Here is a 21,957-nt window from a genome sequence, read left to right as displayed (position 1 = left end):
CTTGCGGCAGAACGATCCCTAGACGCCGCCTTACAACTCCCAGCTGATAAAAAAAATCCAATGGGGACCGATGAGGAACTCTTTAGGAGACACTGAAAATATATTTTTTTAGGTTCTAGTAAATTAGCCTAGTACAACACAAAAAGAGATACCCTTGCCATGAGAAGAGGTTTGATGTGCCAGAAAGGAGGCATAACTGAAATACTGACCATGAAGTTCCCATAACAGATCGGTCCGAGGTCATAAATTTTGACGCACGGTATATGATCGAGTCTAGTTAATATTTTATGGGCAAAGAATAACTACGTGTTTTTTTACAGACGCACACACTGAACTTAACAAGCTTCAAGAACATTTACCGAACCCGAACAGCGTAAATACGAAAAAAGAATACTGTGAAATTCTTAAAAATATGAGGTTTAATGTGCCAAAACCACTTTCTGACTATGAGGCATGCCGTAGTTGAGGAATCCGGAAATTTCGACCACCTGGGGTTCTTTAACGTGCACCTAAATTTAAGTACACCGGTGTTTTCGCATTTCGCCCCCATCGAAATGCGGCCGCCATGGACGGGATTCCATCCCGCGATCTTGTGCTCACCAGCCCAACACCATAGCCACTGAGCAACCACGGCGGGTATACTGTGAAATTCGTGGCAACACACGAATGTGCCGGCACCGGGGTTTCGTCGCAAAGTTAAATAAATACAACTATCCCCTACATTTTCATTTCCAATAATGAAACAATTACCGCAACGTCAACGAAAATAAAATTCTACAAAGATGTAGTATCAGTCTAACTAGATTTAGTATTTCTACACGCTTTCCATTCATACGTTCTGTCTGACGACGCCGTCAAAAAGAAATTTCCTCCAGCTGCACCCTGGCAGCTGAACACGTGGTATACACGTGTTCTCTGTCCACATTAGGTCTGTCTGTCTCCTAGGGCCGCCACTCCCACTAACTTCAACAAATTCCTGAGTGCCGGCAGCCAATAAAGTGCGCATGCTTAGCGAAGTGGGCCACGTGACATTCTACCGAGGTTGTGCACAACACCGCACATGAAGCCACCACTCGTAAATCAGTGCCTCAATGAACATCTCGAACCCAGATCACAGAGCGCAGAAACGTCACAGGAAGTTCCTTCGGTCTCCAACGCTACATTCACGAACTCTCGTACCGTTCCGCGCGACACTTCCCGCGGGAAACGAATTTGTTTGTTTACTTGTAAACGTATCCTTGTAGTCTGCCTAAGCGTTCAGGCTTAATTATGAATTTTAAAAAATCACAATCTCAAGGGTTCCGTGTTGGACAATGGTTTGCGATCACGCGCACGTTGGCATTCTGAGACAGTGACGCTGTCCTTGCTTGCCCCGCAGCGACCTGGGTTGGCCGCGGGCTGCTGATCGGTGCAGCGGAGGCAGTCTACAAGTACGGCATGGTGCGGTGCCAGGCTCCTTTCGGCTACGCGCTAAGCCTCTTGCTCGGTGAGTACTGTGTCACAGGGCCTGACGCAACATCTCGTGTCGTTGCAGAGTGGGTGTAAGCTATTAAGAATCACAGGCAACCTCTTCGTTCAGCTAGAGATTATCCATTATCCGGCAGTGTGTGCGCTCCAAAAATGCGCAAACTTCGGGCTGAAACTCACGCATAGCCCCGGCTCCTTTAAATAAACTTTAAAATTAAATTATGGGGCTTTACGTGCCAAGACCACTTTCTGATTATGAGGCACGCCGTAGTGGAGGACTCTGCCCTGAATCTAAGTACACGGGCGTTTTCGCATTACGCCTCCATCAAAATGCGGCTGCCGTGGTCAATAAACTTTCTGCAAAGTGTTTTTGAAAATGAATATTCCAGGCTTCGAGTACGAGTCCAATAATACTTGCTATTACAATTGCAACACTCGAAATTGTCGGATATTCGTTTCTGTTCGAGATTGAGGTACACCAGTGCGCATTGGAGTCTACACGTGGAGAAATACTGATTGAAATGGAGAGTGTTACAGTATATTCTACTGCTGGAGAGCCGAGGTTCTCGCGCTTAGGCATCCGTTCCTGGAGCAAGCGCATGGATCAAATCATTTCTCGATCGATCGATCGATCGATCAATCAATCAATCAGTCAATCAATCAATCAATCAATCAATATTTATTATGCTTTAAGATGAAATTCGTAGATTCACATAGACGAGGGTACCGTTGTCGGTGACTGTATCGGTACATTCGGTATTTTTGCTCAGTAATATCCAATTGTTTAATAAGGCTCCTCGCTTTAAGGCAGCTTATTATGTATTGTCTCGATTTTGGCACAACAGTTTATTTTTGGGGGCCAATATCACCATGTTTCTATTGTCTTGTGGTGCTAACCAGGACGTTGTCAAATTACGCCATATGGTCAAATTCTGCGTAGCCTGAATTTTGATCCAATCAGGAAGGCCGTAGCAGCCCTCTAGGCCAATCAGAGCGGTCAAAATGGCGTATTTTAAAACACGGTGGAATTTAACAATATACAGACTAGCAGCGCTGTTCAATGCCATAATCTTTACAAAACGACGTACAGTTTACCCCAATTGAGGATCGAGCGATTAGTACGTGCGCTCTGCGCGCGCCTGTGCAGCTGCATGATGAATACGTGTTTTGTCTGAGCAGTTCAATATTTTAAAGAATCACCGCACAAGCACTCCGTGCAGATGGTTAACCAGCGAAGCTGAAACCTGCCGCCCCGGTGTTTATCGCTGTGTTAATCCCGATGGGGCATCAAACGACAGCTCGGTAGGCTGCCGGATCTTCTGTACGCAGTTTCTCCTTGCGCTCGGCTGCACGAGCCTATTCTTGTGCCAGGGCTGTGGCACCAACACGGCGTAGACGAGCTCGTTCTCGCTTAGACGAGCTCGTTCTGCTGGCGGCGTTGGTGATCGAAAGCTGCCTGCTCCTCAGAAATACGTATGACGTGCGTCCGACCCATTTCGGAGCAGAAGTGAAACTGCTGCGCGCACGCGCGCTCGGCTGCGACGGAGTGCAACAACGTCGCTACAGGCGCAGCCAATCGCGAGCCTCTCTTTCTTTTTCTTTTTTCGCGCATGCGCATGGGGTTGCGCCAGAGGAGTTTTCGGCGTACAGGCGGACGGACGGACGGACGAATCGGCTAGTCATATACAGCTTCGCTGCAATACATACTCATTGCAGGTTGAATACATATCCTTATGAAACGTCTGTTTATTTACGTACTCTACAAAACGTGGTGTTTGGCCATAGGCACCGTGCAACATCGTCTGCAGACTCCAGAATGCGCGCGACGGCGCGCATCGGCTAGGGAGCAGCGGCTCCAAGCTTTAGGGTATTATGTATAGGCCGCTTGTGCAGACCGAGGGTACCACTCCCGTGCGACGAGCAGGAGCGTGCCGGGCAATCTGTCTTTTTGGGCAGTTTAACGATGTTATTCGCACAATGGGGTGATTAGGTTCTCTTCCATCTGTGGACTTTCTTTAATTGCGTATACGTATGCCGATATGTATCAGTTCTTGCTCTCATTTCTTTGACTGCATGCCCGTGCGTTTTCCCAGGTGGCGTCCTGTTCGCATCCAAGATTCGCTCGACGAACGCGCTGACCATGATGGACCCCTTCCAGCGCAGATACGGCCACGTCGTGTGCTTCATGCTCACGCTGCCGGCCATCTGCGGCGAGGTCATCTGGTCGGCAGCCCTCCTGGCCTCACTCGGTGAGAGCGGCGTCACGACGTCGATGACGTATTCTCGGCCGATCGCTCAACGCCAGGTGCTACGCGCCAGATGCCTGTAGCTCCGCGTAAGGAGTCCGGTTTACCGCGTTTCTTCATCAGAGTGACGGGTACTGTCTTCATAATTAAACAGCGGAAAGCAAACGGGCCACGACGGGTAGGTACGGACACACGAGCGCTCATTAAACACAAGTGCTCACCACTCCGCCAGTGCATACGGCAACCACGTCATATCAAAACAAAGTTGGCGAGAATAGTGTCGAGTCGCCGGGGCAGGGGGGCGGGGGGTGGGGGGAGTGGAGGAACAAGACGCTGTCAAAGCATGACTTGAAAACGTTAGCTCTTCATAGGGCCAGAAAAACAAGTTGCACTCTTTGCCCAACGGTAGCGGCGAGCACAGTCGGCGATCGTCGAAATCTGGGGCGCTATAACGTAAAGCTATTCCAAACTTTTCTATTCCAAGGGCGCTATAACGTAAAACTCTTCCAAACTTTTCTATTCCAATTCTGCTATCAGCCCTCCACGATTGGTCAAAAACTTTTTTTGACCACCCCCACTTTACCTGTCTGTCACGCGACGTCACGAAAACCGTGATACCTCCCCATCTGATATGATGTGCACACACTGATTATGCATGATTTGACAGAAAAAAAAGAAAAACAGTTATTTCTGATTCGACCCCTTTTCGCCATTAGCCCTCGGCTATTGGTAAAAAGTTTTCGGGCTGCACCCACTTCACCTGCCTGTCACGCGACGTCACAAAACCGCAAGAACTCACCGCGTCAAAGTGATGTGTATGCGACAAAGATGCATTAATATGCCGAACAAAACTGAATTTTCTTCGGAATAGCCGCAGGATGCCCCGTTCCGAAAGGAATAGAAGATGGCTACCGCCGATCGCTCAGACCCTGGCTCTTCGCAGCTGCCGGAGAGTATGGGTGTATTTGCGAATAATAAAACTTCTTGCTTGGCCGTGTAACGTTTTCGAGCACTTTCGGCACGTTTACCTCCTCATTCTGCCAACTCTTCTTTACTGAGGGTCCGTTTTAGCCTCATTCTTGAGGTTCCGTTGCATGCCGCGGCGATTTTCGACCAGCCACCGCAAGCTAAGTAAGGGAAAGCCGACCAATCGTAGACGCCGGCAGCACCCTCTTTATCCGGTTATCGACTTTCAGTGCAGTTGCTCGGCCCCATCGAATCCCTCTCCACTTGAGCGTTCTCCTCGCTTCTTGTCAGCCAATTAGATACGACAAGCCGCTCAGTGTAGGCAATGTTATTCGTTTTTCAAGCAAACAAAAGTGACCTCCTATGAACGAGGAGAGCGTTTGATAGGTCTGTTCGACAACCCTGCGGGTGACCGCCCGGTGCTTGCGTTGGTGGTTACGCAAATTTGACGTCAGGAGATTGGAATAGAAACATATTGGAATGGTTTTACGTTATAGGGCCCCAATTCTGCAATCAACCTTCCGCTATGGGTCAAAAACGTTTTTGAACCACCCCCACTTCGCCTGTCTGTCAAGCGACGTCACGAAAACTGCGATAGCTCCCCATCTGATATGACGCGTATACACACTGATTATGCATGACTGGACTGAACAAAAGAAAAATAGTTATTTCTGGTTGGACGCCTTTTTACTATTAGCCCTCGGCTATTGGTCAAAAGTTTTCGGGCTACACCCACTTCACCTGCCTGCCACGCGACGTCACAAAACCTGAATACTCACCGCGTCAAATTGACGTGTACGCGTTAAAGATTCATTATTATGCCGAACAAAACTGGATTTTTTTTTCTGAATAGCCGTAGGCTGCCCCGTTCCAAAAGGTATAAAAGATGGCTGCCGCCGATCGCTTGTGCACTGGCTACTCGCACCTGCCGGAGGGCATGGGTTTATTTGCGCATAATATTTCCGTGGCCGTGTAACATTATCGAGCACTTTCGGCATGTTTATGACCTCGCCCTGCCAACTCTTCTTTGCTGAGGATGTGTTTCAGCGGCATTATTAACCTTCCGTTGCATACCGCCACGATTTTCGACCAGCCATGGCAAGCCAAGTGAGGGAAAGTGGACCAATCCCAGACGCCGGCACCCCCCTCTTCATGCGGTCATCGATTTTCAGTGCACTAGCTCGGCCCAATCGAGTCCCTTACAACTTGAGCGGGCTCGTCGCCTCTTGTCAGCCAATTAGATTAGACAAGCCGCTCAGCATAGGCAATGTTATTCGTTCTTAAAGCAAACAAAAGTGACCTCCTATATATGAGGAGAGCGTTTGATTGGTCTGTTCAGAAAACCCTGCGGGTCACCGCCCGATGCCTGCGTCGGCGGTTACGCAAATTTGACGTCAGGAGATTGAAATAAAACATATTGGAATAGTTTTACGTCATAGGGCCCCTAATCTACGGGTGTGACGCGTCGGCTATGTATACGTGATTCTTCGATGGCTCCAGCGCAATCGCTCTTGCTCGTGTACATACTAGCACAACACTATTCGTGTCGCGCATGCATTCTGATTCCATAAGGTCCGCGTGGGAGAAAGAGACAGAAAACGTCTTTATTGCGCATAAGTATGGCTTAACTTGCAGTAGTAGTTTCCCCTTCATGTGAATCCATGCGCTGCCTCAGCTAACACTTGTTAGCTGAGGCTAACTCGTTAGCTGAGGTTAGAGCTAACACTCTAACACTTGTTAGCCAATGGGGGGAAAACGCTGAAGATGATGGGCCTCAATTGTTATTGCCCGAGGTTGTTGCACTTCCAATATAGTTGCATCATTCGGCGAAAACTGACGTTTCTGCAAAACTGATCGATTAGAAGTAGGATGCGCTCTCGAGCGTTTCGTCTAAAATAATTTTCTGCAATACTTTCACGTAAAGTTGACCCAAAATCAAGGGAGAGAGTAATTCCGCAGAAAAAAATAAATAATTGAACTTGCCATTTTTATGTTACCGTAACCACCTCGACAAGCCTGGCAAGATGGACTTTCTTTGGACAGAATTCGCCAGCTCTCCACCACCCTCTACGCTGCTCTTCACAGTCCAACTACCGGTACTGAGAACAGTGTTTGACCCCGTCTAAAGCCTACAAAAAATCTCCGCCTTAAATGTTATATCCATACCTAGGGTTCTACTCCAACTACTGCCTACAGTATCGAAACCCGTCCTACTTCTCAGAGAAGGTGTCGCTTTATTGTACCTACTACGTCTTATTTTCTAGCTTACCCACATGCGCTTTTTAGCCCCCTGGGAAACGCTCTTGGCATTTATTCTATCACACTTTGCATCATTTATTTACGCTTGACCCGTTTCAGCCGGATACTGTTTTTTGACTTCTTCATGTAGCGTGCCATACACTACGACAGCTACCTCGTGTCAAGGAGTTAAAGCAGGCTAGTTGGTTGCTAGAGCTCGTATTCCTATTGGCGGTACAAAATTGGAGAACGGACGTACACAAATACCGAAACAGAACTGCTCGTACAAGCGTTCGTCCCAGCTATTTGATTTCTTTGTGTGCGCGTCGTCTTCAATTTCGCGTGGCCCATATGAATGCAAAAGAAGAGAAAGTTGGGCGAGTTGGTACAAGATGAATGCAAGCTCGTAAACCATTGTTGTCATTCCAGTCTTGAGGTTGATAATGTGCAGAAGGACAAAAATATTGTCATCCCCGTACGAAGAGAAAGGGTTCAAACACTTAACCCTTTCTATAGGGTCACGCTTGGACAGACCTTGACCAACAATACTAGAAGTGAAGCACAGACTAAGCAAGAACCTTTTACCATGTAGAGGTAACGCTGAGAAAAGGATAAAAATAAAGTTTGCAGGGCAGGATAACATGCGAAATTACAAAAAGAAAATATTATGGGTTCACCGCGCGCTCGGTAGTGAGCCTTAATGGGGTATAGTGTAGTCTTAATCAGAGTTACTACACAGAACATGAATAAAACATGGTTTGAACGAATGATGCCGCGTAAATGGAGAAGCTAGGCACTTTATCAATAGTTGCCACAAAAAGTCAAAACCTACCGAGAGCTAAAAAAGAAACATCAGCGATATTGTCATCTTTTGTTTTGTTCAAATGTTTGGTAATTGTGTTAGCATCAGTGGTAAGGAACCGAAGCGCAACGGGCAAAAGACGCTGACGGTGGAAGCAACACTCGTGACGTCTGGGGGTTCCATTTCTCAGGTAAACGTGTTGCACTGTTCTACTTTCGTGGTTGTCTAATTGTATGTGTTGCTTAGCTTTCAAATTGCGCTGTGCAGCACCCCTCTTTGTCGTATGTTGTGCCACAAACGCCCCGTGGAAAATATTTACGACAGGATGACCGGTCAAAAGCACCCAAATCAGGACCTAAAGCCCCTGTCCTACCGAGGTCGCTGACAGGTGAAGCCATTACAACAAGCGGATCGAGCATAACGTCGTGCTCTACAAGCCGCACTATCTGCCACACGGAGGCAGTACCCTTGTGCCATTCGTAAAAGACCTTCGTTGAATGCGTCACGCGCCGAATTTGACCGTTGGTTCTGGCAAAACTGCTTTGTATCCCCGAGGAGAGTCTGCAGTTGTGTGTAGTTTATTAGCAAACGTGACCGAGGCTTTTACATGTCCGCCCAGCTTTTGCCAGTACATTTATTTGCAAATAGATCAATGAAACAGCATAGCCTTTTCTCGCGCGATCGCATTCCATGTAGTGATGCCTCGTCATTTCCCATGGTAGCGCTAGACCCCTCTTGTTGCAAACAGTCGGTAGCTTGATCGAGCCACTCAGTTGCACGGACAAGTGTGTGCGTCCTTCGGTGAGCCGTCATAGAAAGGGAACGGGAGTCCGAAGGGAAAGAGTCCGTGTCCCGGTGACTATCGTTGTTCAGCGATCAGCTTGGCATTCGGTCCCGTGCGTTGGAACGCGAGCTTAACGCAAGCTGACTTGAGCTCTCTTATAGCAGCGCCTCATTGCTACTCTATGCCCTCGACCAGAAAGCTAATGCTAGGTGAGTGCATTCGGCTACAAAAGTTTATGCGACATGGGTTCACGGCAAATGGGAAGTTCGCCGATGTTATAAGGCATGGCGCTTATTGTTCAATCGATCAATGGGCAGCCTGCACAGTCTGGAACTACTACAGTCTGTAACTTTGAATCCGAGGTTGTGTAACCAGGCGTCGACGGAATTCAGCTTTTTGTTTGCGCAAATTCCGTGTCCCGTAAAATTGAGTGGCCGACTGCCTGTTCAGCGGTCAGCAACTTCCCGCGGCGATCCTGTTGTTGGGACGCTCATTGTTGCCCTGAAATACGGGCGGCTGAACAGCGTGCCAAAAAGAAAGCGCCTTTATGTATACAGTTATTTTGGATAAAAGTCCGATTTCTGATCTTCGTAGACAGTGATAAATCCACATCGCTTCTTACGCCTGCCGTAAACTTGGGGACAGGACAGCCAACGAGCGTCTGTAGCGCCCGTGCGCTTGCGCGTCACCCTCGTTCGGGAAATGAAACGTCACAGTAATTTTTTTCCTTCTTCTTTCCTTTCTTTGTGGCCATTCTTGATGCGCGCACATGGATGCAGGCTCGTCGATGCGTGTGATCGTGGAGGTGAACATGTACCTGGCGATCGTCATCTCCGCGATGTTCACCTTCTTGTACACTGCACTGGGCGGACTGTACTCAGTGGCCTCTACGGACGTCGTGCACGTCGGAGTCATGGGGCTCGGACTGGTATGAGAAACTGCTTCTTTTTTGCCATGCTCTCAAGTTCCACGTCAGCGCTGCATTAAAGAAAGCGTACAAAAAAATGTATCTATGCGTATGAAGTTAACAACACAAAAATGCCGCGCTAGGCAGCCATAACAATAAATTAAGAACGCAACTTGTCGCCTATCGGTGCTCAATAACCACATTAGCGCACGAGTGGATGGGCTTCTGCTTGATGTCGACGGGAGGTCGGATATGAGAAGCAACTAAGTGACGCGAGCTGCCGGTGTAGCTCGTACAGGCGCGAGTGTTTTGCGTAGCTGGCTTTTTCAAATAAAAAAAAATACTATTTCTCTTCATAAGGAACTCCATGTACGAGGACTGAATAACCCCTGCAAATTTGCTTCTGCATTCTGTTGATACTTGATACGAGATATGTATCTTGCATGTGCGGAATACGATAACACATGCCACGCTTTCGGTTTCTGCATCTGGCGTCCGACTATAAACGAATGATGAAGCAAAAAAACATACACTGTGCGGAGCAAGTGGAATCTTATCGAACAGAGATACATTCAAAGCACTCCAAAAAGAAATATCGAGAGCCGTACTTAGGATACACAGAAGGCATGTTCAGTTTAACTATCATAGAGCATGTATCTTGCCTAATGTATCCGCTCTGCACAACCTCTTATAAGATATTATGTTTGCGTTTATTTACGACGTATGTATACTGCGATTGCCCCTAAAAGAAATACAATTCCTTGTCTCCCACCACTAGAGGGAAGAAAGACAGAATAGAAAGAAAGCTGCAGTTTAGCCAGAAAGGCGGAGCATCGATTGCACTAGGAAAGTAGTAGATAGCCATACGAAGTAAGGATAGCGTTTTTACCGTCCGTATCTAAACATTTCGCTTGCTAACTAAATTAACAAGTATGGTGTCAGCGCGCACAGCAGACATGAACACATCACACTCGATGACCACGGGCACACGCTGTCGAAACGCTGGCGTGAGAAAGCGTCGCAACAGCAGCGAGTGAAGCGAAATTCCTGCTGCCTATCGCTTCAACGCAAACTGAGCAGCGAGAACACACAGCACGCACGAAACCACGAGCCGTCGACCCACCTAGATTCTGACACCTGTTACGGCTGGCGTCAAGCACCTCGTGCAGAAAGGACTTTCTCCCACCATGCCTCGTCAAAATGAAGCGTGACTTCCTAATTCGCCATGGTCATCTGAGTGTCTGCCGGTCTGGTGGAAGCCCCGCAGTGTTTTCAGGCCTCTTTTGTGTGTGTGTGTGTGTGTGTGTGTGTGTGTGTGTGTGTGTGTGTGTGTGTGTGTGTGTGCGTGTGCGTGTGTGTGTGTGTGTGTGTGTGTGTGTGTGTGTGTGTGTGTGTGTCTCTCTCTCTCTCTCTCTCTCTCTCTCTGTGTGTGTCTGTGTCTGTGTGTGTGCGTGTGTGTGTGTGTGTGACTTTAGAGGGACCCTTTCCTTGAACGGTCCAGCTCTACAGGGGAACTTCCGCGAACCAGCAACGCCCAAAAGAGAAGGACAAGCGCCTACAATCCCCGGCCCTAAGGCTTGGTATAACCGGAGGCGGGACGCCCTCCTCCTTGCAGCAAACTCGGTGTAGCCAGAGGCTCAGTATGACCAGAGGAGGAGGGGCCCTCTTTCCGCGAATCAGACTCTGTGCCTGTCATGTGACGTCGACCGAAGCAAGATCCCTCCCACGATTGTAGAGAGCCTATTTAAGGGTCTCCGAAATGTGCCTTAAGATCACTTCATTCTCTTCTCATCATTTTTCATCAACCTTTCAATAAACCGTGCAAGTTTCGCACTAGAAATCGTCTCGTCCTTGCCCGGTCGCCATGGTCTACCGCATGCCTGCAGCCCGCCGACAACGCCACGCCACCCAATAGCAACGTCGGTAGAGCTTCAATAGGCAAGCGTCGCTACAACTCGGCAGCAGTACGATACGCTACCTTGGAGTACGCAACAAACTGACTGGCAGCGATTGGGATACACAACCCTGGAGACCCCAACTTGGACGACAACTACGAGATCGTAGCCTCTTCGTCATGGCGACAACGTTCGGAAGGAAGGTGTCTGGATTCATGACTGCATATGGTGAGTGCAGGGCTTTTCTTCACTAAGATACCTCTAGGCTTTACGTATTTTTTGGAAAGTACAGTGCAGTGATTTTCTTTAACCGTTGACGGAAATTTGCGTACGTCAAGGTTGTTATAGAGTGAAGAGTTAGCAGCACTAAGGGCAGCCATGAACTTGAAGCCACTAAAGAAGCTGGAATTGTTAAGCTTGGCCAAAGAGTTGGGCCTCCAAATTGCCGAATCAAAGAGAAAGTCGGAGATCATTGAGGCGATCGAAGCGATCGGGTCAGATGACGATGAACTGAAGGAACGCCTAGAGAGCATTGCAGAGAAAGAGGAAGAGCGTAAGCGCCTAGAGGAAAAAGAAGAGCATAAGCGTCTAGAGGGAAAAGAAAACGTAAGCGCCTAGACGAAAAAGAAGAGCGCGACCGTGTTGCACGCGACGAACTCGAACTGAAGCGCCTAGAGATTGAAGAGCACGAGCGCGCATCACGTGAGGCCAAAGAAGAGCGCGACCTCGAAATGAAGCGCCTAGAGATTGAGCTCCTGAAAGCTCAAAATAATGAAAGACCTCGCACAGAGGCACGTGAAAGCGAGCGCTGAATGACAGACTTGATGGCTCCCTACGCAGTAGGAGGGGACATAGGTCTTTTTCTGGTACAGTTTGAGCGCACGTGTGAGAAGGCAAAATTCGCGAGAAACACGTGGCCGCAACGCTTGCTTACGTTACTGCCACGTGAAGTAGCTGACATCATTGCCCGCATGGGGAAAGAAGAAGCAGAGGACTTCGATGACTCCAAAGCGAATCGCCTTAAAAAGTATAGGTTATCAACAGGAGCATTCAGGCGAAAATTCAGGGCAGTCGAGAAGACCAAAAGCGAGTCTTACTCAGATTTTGCATACACCTTGGAGGTAAACCTGAAGGAATGGCTCAGAGAAGAGGGTGCACTCGGCGACGCCGAAAAGACAATGCAGTGCGTTGCTTTAGAACAGTTCTACCGCCGGCTGCCAGTAAGCATCAGGTATTGGGTTGAAGATAGACCAGGCGTAGACACTATCACGAGAGCGGCAAATCTCGCTGAGGAGTACTTAACTCGCTGGGCAATGAAGGCAACGAACCTCCTAAGAAGAAGGTGAATAAATACAGACCCGACAAGCCATAGCGGTGGTCGAAGTCAAATCAGTATAAGTCAAAGGAAAGGTCAGATTCGGTGAAAATTAGTGACGAGAACAGCAGAGGAAGGGAGGAGTCACCCGAGCAGAGGGCAGAAAGGCAAAAGAAAAAAGCTTTCGAGGCCAAGAAACCAATAGTTTGCTGCAATGCTAGCAAACAGGGCATATCTCCGTGGGATGCAAAAATCCCAAACTTGTGTTGATGTCACAAACTAGTAACAAGGAAAATCTGAAATTGTTAGAACCGTACATTGGAGACCTCGTGGTAAACGGCAAACCGTGTAGAGTGCTTCATGACTCGGCAGCCACAATGGACGTGGTGCATCAGTCTTACGTTGAGGAAGGCAAGTTCACGTGAGAACGTGCTTGGATAAGGCAAGCCGTGGAAACCTCCAGTGTTTGTCTCCCTGTAGCCAAGATTCGTATCGAAGGCCCTTTTGGAGCGCTGGACATTGAAGCTGCCGTCTCGGCACATCTTGCGCCTCAGTATCCATATGTTTTGTAACAAATCTGAGGGTTTGCTGCGACGCAGGGGAACCGGGTTTAGTGAAGGGATAGTGCAAGCCTTAACTCGTTCCAGGGCAAGGGAGCTCGCGGCCAAGGCAGTGTACGAATGTCCAGTGGGGAAGGAGACAGGTTTGACGGAGGATTCGTCACCCAGTACCGAACAGGACAGCCGTATAGGGGATAATGCGAAAAGTGCACCGGCTAATGAAGAGGTAATGCAAGCGCCGGAGCCTGAAATGTCTGGAGAGGCAGAATGCAGGAGAAAGATATAGAACGTAAGCCCTGCCACAATGATTGCTGAGCAGGAAATGCGTAAGGCACAAAGCAATGCTAAGCATTACTATGCCGGGACGGCTCGCACGCGACATCTTGAAGTTGGGGCAAAGGTAATGATCCTGAAACCCTCGTTGATTAACCAACCTCAGGAAATGCCTGTCGACTTTCCAGAGTTAACAGCAGTGACGGAGGCAAAAGACATTCATGAGACCATTGAGAAGTTAGTAGAACAGGCGGAGTTGAATCCCAATCAAAGGGCCGAACTGAGGGAACTCGTGTTTGAATTTAAAGACGTTTCTTCAGATACACCGGGCAGGACAACGGCGATCGTTCACGACCTCGAGTTAACCTCATCGGACCCAGTTCGTTCGAAAGCTTATCGTGTGTGTGTGTGTGTGTGTGCGTGCGTGCGTGCGTGCGTGCGTGTGTGCGTGTGTGTGTGTGTGTGTGTGCGTGTGTGCGTGTGTGTGTGTGTGTGTGTGTGTGTGTGTGTGTGTGTGTGTGTGTGTGTGTGTGTGTGTGTGTGTGTGTGTGTGTGTGTGTGTGTGTGTGTGTGTGTGTGTGTGTGTGTGTGTGTGTGTGTGTGTGTGTGTGTGTGTGTGTGTGTGTGTGTGTGTGTGTGTGTGTGTGTGTGTGTGTGTGTGTGTGTGTGTGTGTGTGTGTGTGTGGTGTTGTCACTGCTGGCTACCATATGTTAGTAGTAATTGTTACTGCATCTATGACACACGACATAAATATCCCATAAGGTTGACTGAGGGCGAGCCGTCTTCGTTGCTCCGTTTGTAAAACACCGTATACGAGTCATGCGAAGGATCAGAATACGAAATCTATTCTCTGTGTGAATGTAAACGCCTATGGCACATAGATTATAGGGATACTAAAGACAAAAGCTAAGTCGACATGGACGACTTAAATTACATTCCAGAAACCTCGCAACGCTCGTTTCGTGCCAAGAAGAGACTTAGTTTACGAGAAAACTGCATCTGAAGGGTCCGCATATACCTTTATCGCAATTCAAATCTTCCGCCATCCAACCGAGGAATGGTGACGTTGCATACGCCATAACCGCCATTTGCTTTTGTCGATGAGTAAAACGGCGACCGAGAGAAGGCGGTACGGCTTTTTGCACAAAACGCGAACGTGCGGCCACGGAGAAACCGAGACAAAACAGAGCGATGGATTCGCTGCTACAGCTGCTTTTGGACAAGTGGCGTAGACCGTTTGGGCATCCCGCAACACCACATGGAAGTGGAATTCTCTGCTACTTGCAACTTGTGCGAGTTTGGCGAGCCAGCAAAACCAGCGCATGCGCTACTCGATAACGAAACTACTGAAACGCGAAAGCACGGGCGGCGCAGAGTCGAGCGAAAACGAAACCTTTCGATCGCCCGTGTCGTTGTCAAGACTGATGCCAATGAATTATTTTTTCTAAAATTGAAACAGAACTGGACAAGTGGCATTTTCTTTCGTCTTATAATGCAATACAATGATGCTTTTATAACCAGTGGTGGAGTACTAGTGAAAGAAATTAAATGAGGAGCGCCTTCGTCATCGGGCGAGTACTTGAATGTCCAGGAGGAGTCTCATAGTCGCGCCCTGCATTTACTTCAATTTCTCGATTACTAAACCTCTGGTCGAAATAGTATTGACGCCTTAGAATTTCTCGAGCCCTACTCGACTACTTCGTTTAGATTTGTATTTAGTGTCCCTTTAAGTCAGGGGAACCACTTATACCTGAATCCTTCATTCTTGTTACATGTGTGCATTGCTCGTACCTCGTCTACGCACGCAGATCGAAGGCAAAGAAAAAGAAGACGGCTGTTTCGTGCTGCCTTACGAAATCACAAGCCAGTTTCCAGCGAAGATGTTTTTTACGAACAGCTAAATTAAACATTTCAGTCGCCTGTAATAAGACCACATACCTTAAAACAATCTGCGCATACACTTAGCACCTTTGAATCCTTGTCCGCGTATAACACTTTCGAACACTTGGTCAGGAATTTTTTTTACGAAGGCCGTAATTCATCCGCAAGAATCTTACTTCGCGATGACGTTGGCTATAATGTTTCCTAATTTTGGCTAAATTTTATGTCGTTCATAGTTCACCAATCGCAGCGGGGTAAATCTTATGTTGCTCGTAAAATACAGCTATAGCACTCCAGACTGCATTCACACGTAATTCACTGCGAAGCCCGTGATTAGACCACATACTTTGAACTTCACTTACAGATTACCCATAACTTGTCTATATTTTTAAACAAACCTAAATGATGTGCCTTCTTTAATTCACAGAGCCCACCGGGGAAGCCTATTGCGAAGCGCATAATACGTATAATGTTCGAGCGAAAGAACTGTAAGGGTTCAGTAATTATTTGCAATGTTTGTAACTATAAGCCAGGACAAATAATGTTTCACCACACTAAACATTGAACATGACTCCAGTGCCACCAGATATAAACTTGGCGTACCGTAGATGTGTCTCTGGACGTTAGAAAACATAGCCGGGCTCAACGGCCATGTAACACTTTCGAGTACTTTGTAAACAATATTTTTTGCAATGAATGTATTTGATACACACCCTTGAACTTCGCAAACAGATTTAGCATAATTTTTCCACAGTTTTCATTTTCCTCACTTTTATATCGGTGGTATTTGTAGACCAGAAAGCTGGATGCATTTATCGCTGCTCTTAAAACACTCTTATAACGCTTCGGAGCAATTAAAACTTATTTTATACCAAACACTTCTAATACTTGACATACACGTAACCCATGGCGTGCGCCTTGTTTTCATAGAATATAAACTTGGTATGTAGCAGTCTTCTTCCAGGCGATTAGCAAACATAAAATATGGTTAATTGCCCTGATAACGCTTTCAATCACTGGCTTAGGAATTATTTTACAGGTACTACATTAACTTCGCACGCTCGTTTTCAATAGCGTTGCTTCCGTTATCACTAAATTTGATCATGGTGGCTTTAGCAGTTATGCCAGGGCAGAGCGCTAAGGTTTGTGCAGCTCGCTAAAAAACGCTGATAACGCTCCGGATCAGTTGTATGCGTACTTAACTGCACAGACAGAAAATACCTCAGGCACATGGAACTTTGCCTCCTCGTCACTCATAAAGTGCTCCTTCTTTTCAGCAAATATAAACAAGGTTATATGTTCGATGACACCTGAAAAACTAACTACAAGCCTCGTAAAACACACATATTAAAATAGGAAGAACACGAGGGTCTATTAATTATTTTCAACGCTTCCATTCACGCAACGAACGTGAAAGTTATGTGGCACATTGCAGTGAACATGCATGCAACTTATTTCAAGTTAATTTGAATTTGTTCTCCAGTACAATCTTTTAGGACTCCAGGAAGCATTTTGTACGTGTAAAGGCAGCTTGCACTCTTGGACGCTTTAAGTAAATTTCCATAAAGCCTACTCCGATGAAACATGGATAATTCGTCACTCACAACATGCGCCATTTTTCAATGAAATATAAAGAACGCCTTTTGCATTGTTATCTGAGGAAACCAAGAAAAGTAACTACACGCCTTGTGTAACGCATAAAAGTGAGCAGAAAACGGGTATTTGCTAAATATTTTACATACGTATAATTAACCCACATACTTAAAACTTTTTGTACGCTTCACTAAAAAAGATGGTCCTCGTTTCATCTAAGTATGAAATTTTGATATTTCAGGGAAGCGTAGAACCTTTATAGGCGTTTTGTAAAACGCTTCTGAACGATCTGAAAATGAGGGTGTAACAATTTTCATTTTACCTCTAATTAACCCAAAGATGTCAGAGCCTGCCTGCCTATCGCCTCTAAGATTTGCCACGTTGTTCATATATCTATATAAACTTCGCGACTGGTCTTTTTCTTTTTTTAGAGAACCGTGAAAAACCAGCAAATTGCGTTTTCTTCAGCGGTTCGTGTCATACTAGTAGCTTCGCTTATGCTAGCACCTTATAGACACGTGTAATATAGCACCAACTATTCGCTAAAGCGTCGTGATCAAAAGCGCGTTGTTTCCCGAAAATGGTGATCGATATACCGAGCTCCGCGCAATAAAAAAAGTCTGCACGAACTCTCCGCAGGCGCTGTGCGTGCCTTACTGCATGACCAACAAGGCCGTCGGTACAGTTCCGTTGCCCGAGGGCGACTGGATAGGCTCAATCAGCGTGGACCATGCAAACTCCATCATCGACGAATTGGCCACCACTGCACTAGGGGGCATCCCTTGGCAGGTGGGTGGTCGCTACGCTTGGGAGCCTTGCAGTCCTTTAGCCGGTTTATTTGTCCCCATATCATCTTTTTTTCATGGGCGGAGGGGGGGGGGGGGGAGCAGGGCATTCAGCCATCACAGGTTGAGCCTTTTTTCACGACACGGCATCAACATGCGAAGAGATAAACGAAGAGAAGTCCTTTGACGCGTTCAGGCAGTGTTTCGAGTGTTTGAGAATGCAATTCATAATGGCTGAAAGACAAATACTATACCTTAATATTGTGGCAACTTTTGGTACTCTAGGTCACCCAGACATGATGCCTGCGCCGCAGTAGAATGTGTGTGGTTCTGCGGCTTTCCTTGCGGGACCGAACGCGCACAATTTACTTCGTGATATATTGAAATTTCAAGGTGAGTGCGGCAGTATAATCCAACTGATAAACGTTATACATAGGCTGATGTGATGCAGTGATGCGGTAATGTGGTGTGGTGGCGAACTCTGGTCCATGCTGTGACGAGTCACAGCGAGTAAGAGCTTAATGGTTAACTGGCATTAATGATTGAACGATGAGCAGTGCAGCGTATTGATATACGCTTAGAAACCCATTTTTCTAGAATCCAGCCATGTCTACAGCACTCAGGTAAACGCCTTTAACCGGCTGTTCAACATGTACCCTTGTACTTCTATAGGCAGTAATGAGGCAATAGATTTAATGCCAGCAACAATGCAAAGGTGTGCGGGCTAGCATGCAAAAGAGGCAGCAGCACACTCTGTTCCGATTTATCAGTGCCTTCCTCTATTACGTTCCCATAGGTATAATTGAAACGGCTTGTATTACTAACCGTAAATTTGTGAGCAAAACGTGAACAAGGTGAATGCAGGAGCCAACGTTTCGACAAGTGGACTTGTCTTCTTCAAGGCAAGTCTTGAAGCCTTGAAGAAGACAAGTCCACTTGTCGAAACGTTGGCTCCTGCATTCACCTTGTTCACATTTTGCTCATCGTCTTGAATTTCCATCTCCCGCATTCTCCGTTTTTTCTCTGGATTTTTAACCGTAAATTTGTGGCGCTCATGATCATGACTGCGAAAAAGCCTACACTAATGCGAAGTGCTGGATGTGCGTAATGAACAAACCGTAACGCTCAATTATAACAACAGCGATGTTCTCAACATGAAATAACTGCGCTGAACGAGTGTAACAATTCTATTCTAGCTTTCGTATTTTTTCTCGTTTCTTTTTTTCTTTCGCACCTGCGTCAGCAGTCAAAGCGGCGCTCCACCTTTATGCTATCGCCATGACGGGCTGGTCGAGAACGGTAGATGGTCAGAAAGGAACGGAATCGAGCAACGAAAGTCTGTGCACTGTCTCGGCCCTGATTACAGCATCGAGAAATTATTGGATCAAGCGTACTGTGCGTAACAGTTTCCTACTAAAGTAACAACAGGGAACACTGGCGCTGTAATCACTCAGCTGCGCCACGTGAACAGTTTGTAGTACACGCCTTCGTTTCATCTTCGTGCTCTTGGCTTCAGAGTCTTGTGACTTGATTTATTACTCTGTGTTTTTCTTCATTAATAAATATTACTTTTTTTTCTAAACGTGTGAAGGCAATACCTAGGTCTCTGCGCACATGTTGAATTATTGCTCATTCTTGCATTTGTAACGCAACGTTTCGTTGAATATGGTCAGTTTCCCCAAAGTAGTTCGAAGTCAGAAGGACAAAGCTTACGCATATTCCTGTATACAACGCGTCGTTCCCGTCGCTAACACCTTCATCCTTAAAGGATAAGATCAAATCGTTGGTGGGCACCAATGAACATATTTGGTTTGCGGACTTTTTCTTAAGAGTAACAGAGATTATACCTGCGACAGACGATACGAAACGTGCATGAAATAAACGTTCAGTGCTATCACTGTCAAATCCTCTCGTCAGACATTTCTGTGCCTTCAGGGCTATAATATTGCACTGCTTTCAACCATGCCTTTTCGTATCGCACGTCTACTTACAGCTCGCTGTCGTGCGCTATAAGAAATCTTTAAAGCTTTAACGGTTGGGGTGTTACCCATGGTACTAGACAGCATCCTTACGGGAGTGCAAAACTGCACGCTCGCTGAAGTGCCATGCTTCCAGCTCCCGTAGATACCAGCGCTACGTTTTCCTCTAGAAATTGTTGAAGGGAAACTCAAGGTGGCGCCTCACTTGGATTGAAAAAGAAATAATGAACAAAGGTCACCGTCCACGGACAATGCCCGCATCGTTTCTTTTTCATGACAGTTACATTTTTGTCGCAGTGCGCAAACTGCGGAAGCGCAATGCCATTCGGCAGCGTCAATGCGCCCAGCGTTGGTGCCTCTTGCGTCAACGTTGAAGCACGGAAGAGTTAAGAAGACGCGGAGAGATACAGCTGTGGCGAGGTTGTGCCGGTAGTAATTAACTTCAAGGTCGTGTCTCTCTCCCCTCCTTCCCCTCCTCCCCTTTCATGCCCACAAAGTATATAAAGCAAGAGAAGCTGTGCCAGTTGCCAGTAACCTGGACGCAAGAGGCCACTCAATACGCACCACGGCCTGGCACGCATTCACGTTCTGCTGCACAACGACAATTTTTTTCGAATTTGACGGCTGCGAACGCCTATCCGATTGGGCCATTTATAACCCACTGCGGGCGCTCATCGACCTGTGGTTAAGGCTGACTGCCACCAGTTCTCGTTACGCTCCTCTTGTACCTTGCAGCCATCTCGCAGTGCGAAGCCTGAGCGCACGCTTCCCTTCGCGATAATTGCAGGTGTACTTCAAATTCATGCTGGCCTGTAGGAGCGATTTCGAGGCGCAACTGGTTTCCTTCTTGTCCGCCCTCGGCTGCCTCTTATTGGCCTGCCCGTCCATGATCATCGGCGCCGTGGCCAAGACTACAAGTACGCACGCATACAGCCAGCATTGGTGCAGTATAAAAATTATGAAGCGGCCAAATCAATCAATATCAATTAACCAAATTAACCGCAAAGGTAACAAAAACACCACGCCGAGCAACAGCGCAATAGAAGGACGTGTGACTCATACCGTGAAGTCTTTATTTGTTGTTGTTGTTGTTGTTGTTGTTGTTGTTGTTGTTATTACACGTAGATGACACAGTGCTACTAAATCAACATACAGCTCACGCGAAGGCGATTAGTTTCCTATAGGAGAATGTGTGCTATTCTGCAGTGACACGGTTAGAAAATAACGGTCTTACAGTCACTTCAACAAAAGAGAAAGTTGTTTCAGAAATGCGCTGTAAGCAGCAGTTAATACCGTACCGCTTTTTATTGCGATAGCAATTACATCGACACTTTAAGCGCATTTCTACTGCCACCGTTGGCGTCGCCATAACGTTCCGCATAAAGTCCAAGGGCGATAACACCGTCGCCGCGCGCCCTACGCTGTATGCGCGAGTAAACGCTTGCGAGGGCAGCCGACGGTTGCTCAACCTCGCCTGCGCGAAACGGAGGGAAACAAATGAAAAATTGAAACTATGGGGTTTTACGTGCCAAAACCACGATCTGATTATGAGGCACGCCGTAGTGGGGGACTGCGGATTAATTTAGACCACCTGTGGTTCCTTAACGTGCGCCTAAATCTAAGCACACGGGTGTTTTTGTTTTTGTTTTGTTTTTTGCATTTCGCCCCCATCGAAATGCAGTGGCCGCGGGCGGAATTTGATCCCGCGACCTCGTGCTTAGCAGCGCAACACCAAAGCCACTAAGCAACCACGACGGGGTCGAAAGGGAGGAGAGCGCGGAGGAAGTGCGCCGTCTTCCGCCGCGCGCGAGGCACCCAACGTTGTGCGACACTGGAGGGAGGGCAGGGACGGGGGGGGAGTGGGGGAGGCAGCGTTCTACTGTGGCTGTGCGTGGTCGCGCGGCTGTGTCTTGAGAGCGATCTGCGTTGGGGGCAGTCTAGGTGCGTCGAAGGCTCGTAGCCTTGCGCGTGCTGTGTGTTCTCGGTGCTCAGTTTGCTTTGAAGCAATAGACAACACGATAGTCACTTCGTTCGCTGCCGCGCTTCCTTAAGGTACGGACACACTGGCGTCAAAACGCGCGCGGCGTGCCGCCGGCGGCGTGCCGTCTTAAGCACCACCTAAGTGCCACCTCTTGGCTACGGCCGAAGTTAACTTCCAGCGGCGGCGGCGGAACCACGATCGACGACCGAGCGCTCCGAGCCAGCCGCGACAAACAGCCTGTCGTCAGAACATCGTCGTCTGCATCTGCCATTGCAGGAATCAAC

The 21,957-nt window shown here is 47.5% G+C and overlaps 1 protein-coding gene across 1 annotated transcript in view; it reads left to right on the top strand.

Annotated features, from left to right (window-relative positions):
* The window catches only part of LOC142570480 (high-affinity choline transporter 1-like), a 51,801-nt gene that overhangs the window by 10,280 nt on the left and 19,564 nt on the right, over positions 1-21,957 (top strand). The window contains exons 3-7 of the mRNA XM_075678863.1: positions 1,379-1,486; positions 3,561-3,716; positions 9,283-9,431; positions 17,568-17,717; positions 20,480-20,609. Of these exons, the coding sequence (XP_075534978.1) occupies positions 1,379-1,486; positions 3,561-3,716; positions 9,283-9,431; positions 17,568-17,717; positions 20,480-20,609 (693 nt within the window). The remainder of the gene's footprint in view (positions 1-1,378; positions 1,487-3,560; positions 3,717-9,282; positions 9,432-17,567; positions 17,718-20,479; positions 20,610-21,957) is intronic.

The sequence above is a fragment of the Dermacentor variabilis genome, chromosome 2 (genome assembly GCF_050947875.1).
Source record: "Dermacentor variabilis isolate Ectoservices chromosome 2, ASM5094787v1, whole genome shotgun sequence".
NCBI classification, from domain to species: Eukaryota; Metazoa; Arthropoda; class Arachnida; order Ixodida; family Ixodidae; genus Dermacentor; species Dermacentor variabilis.
This window is presented reverse-complemented; position numbering and strand designations above follow the sequence as displayed.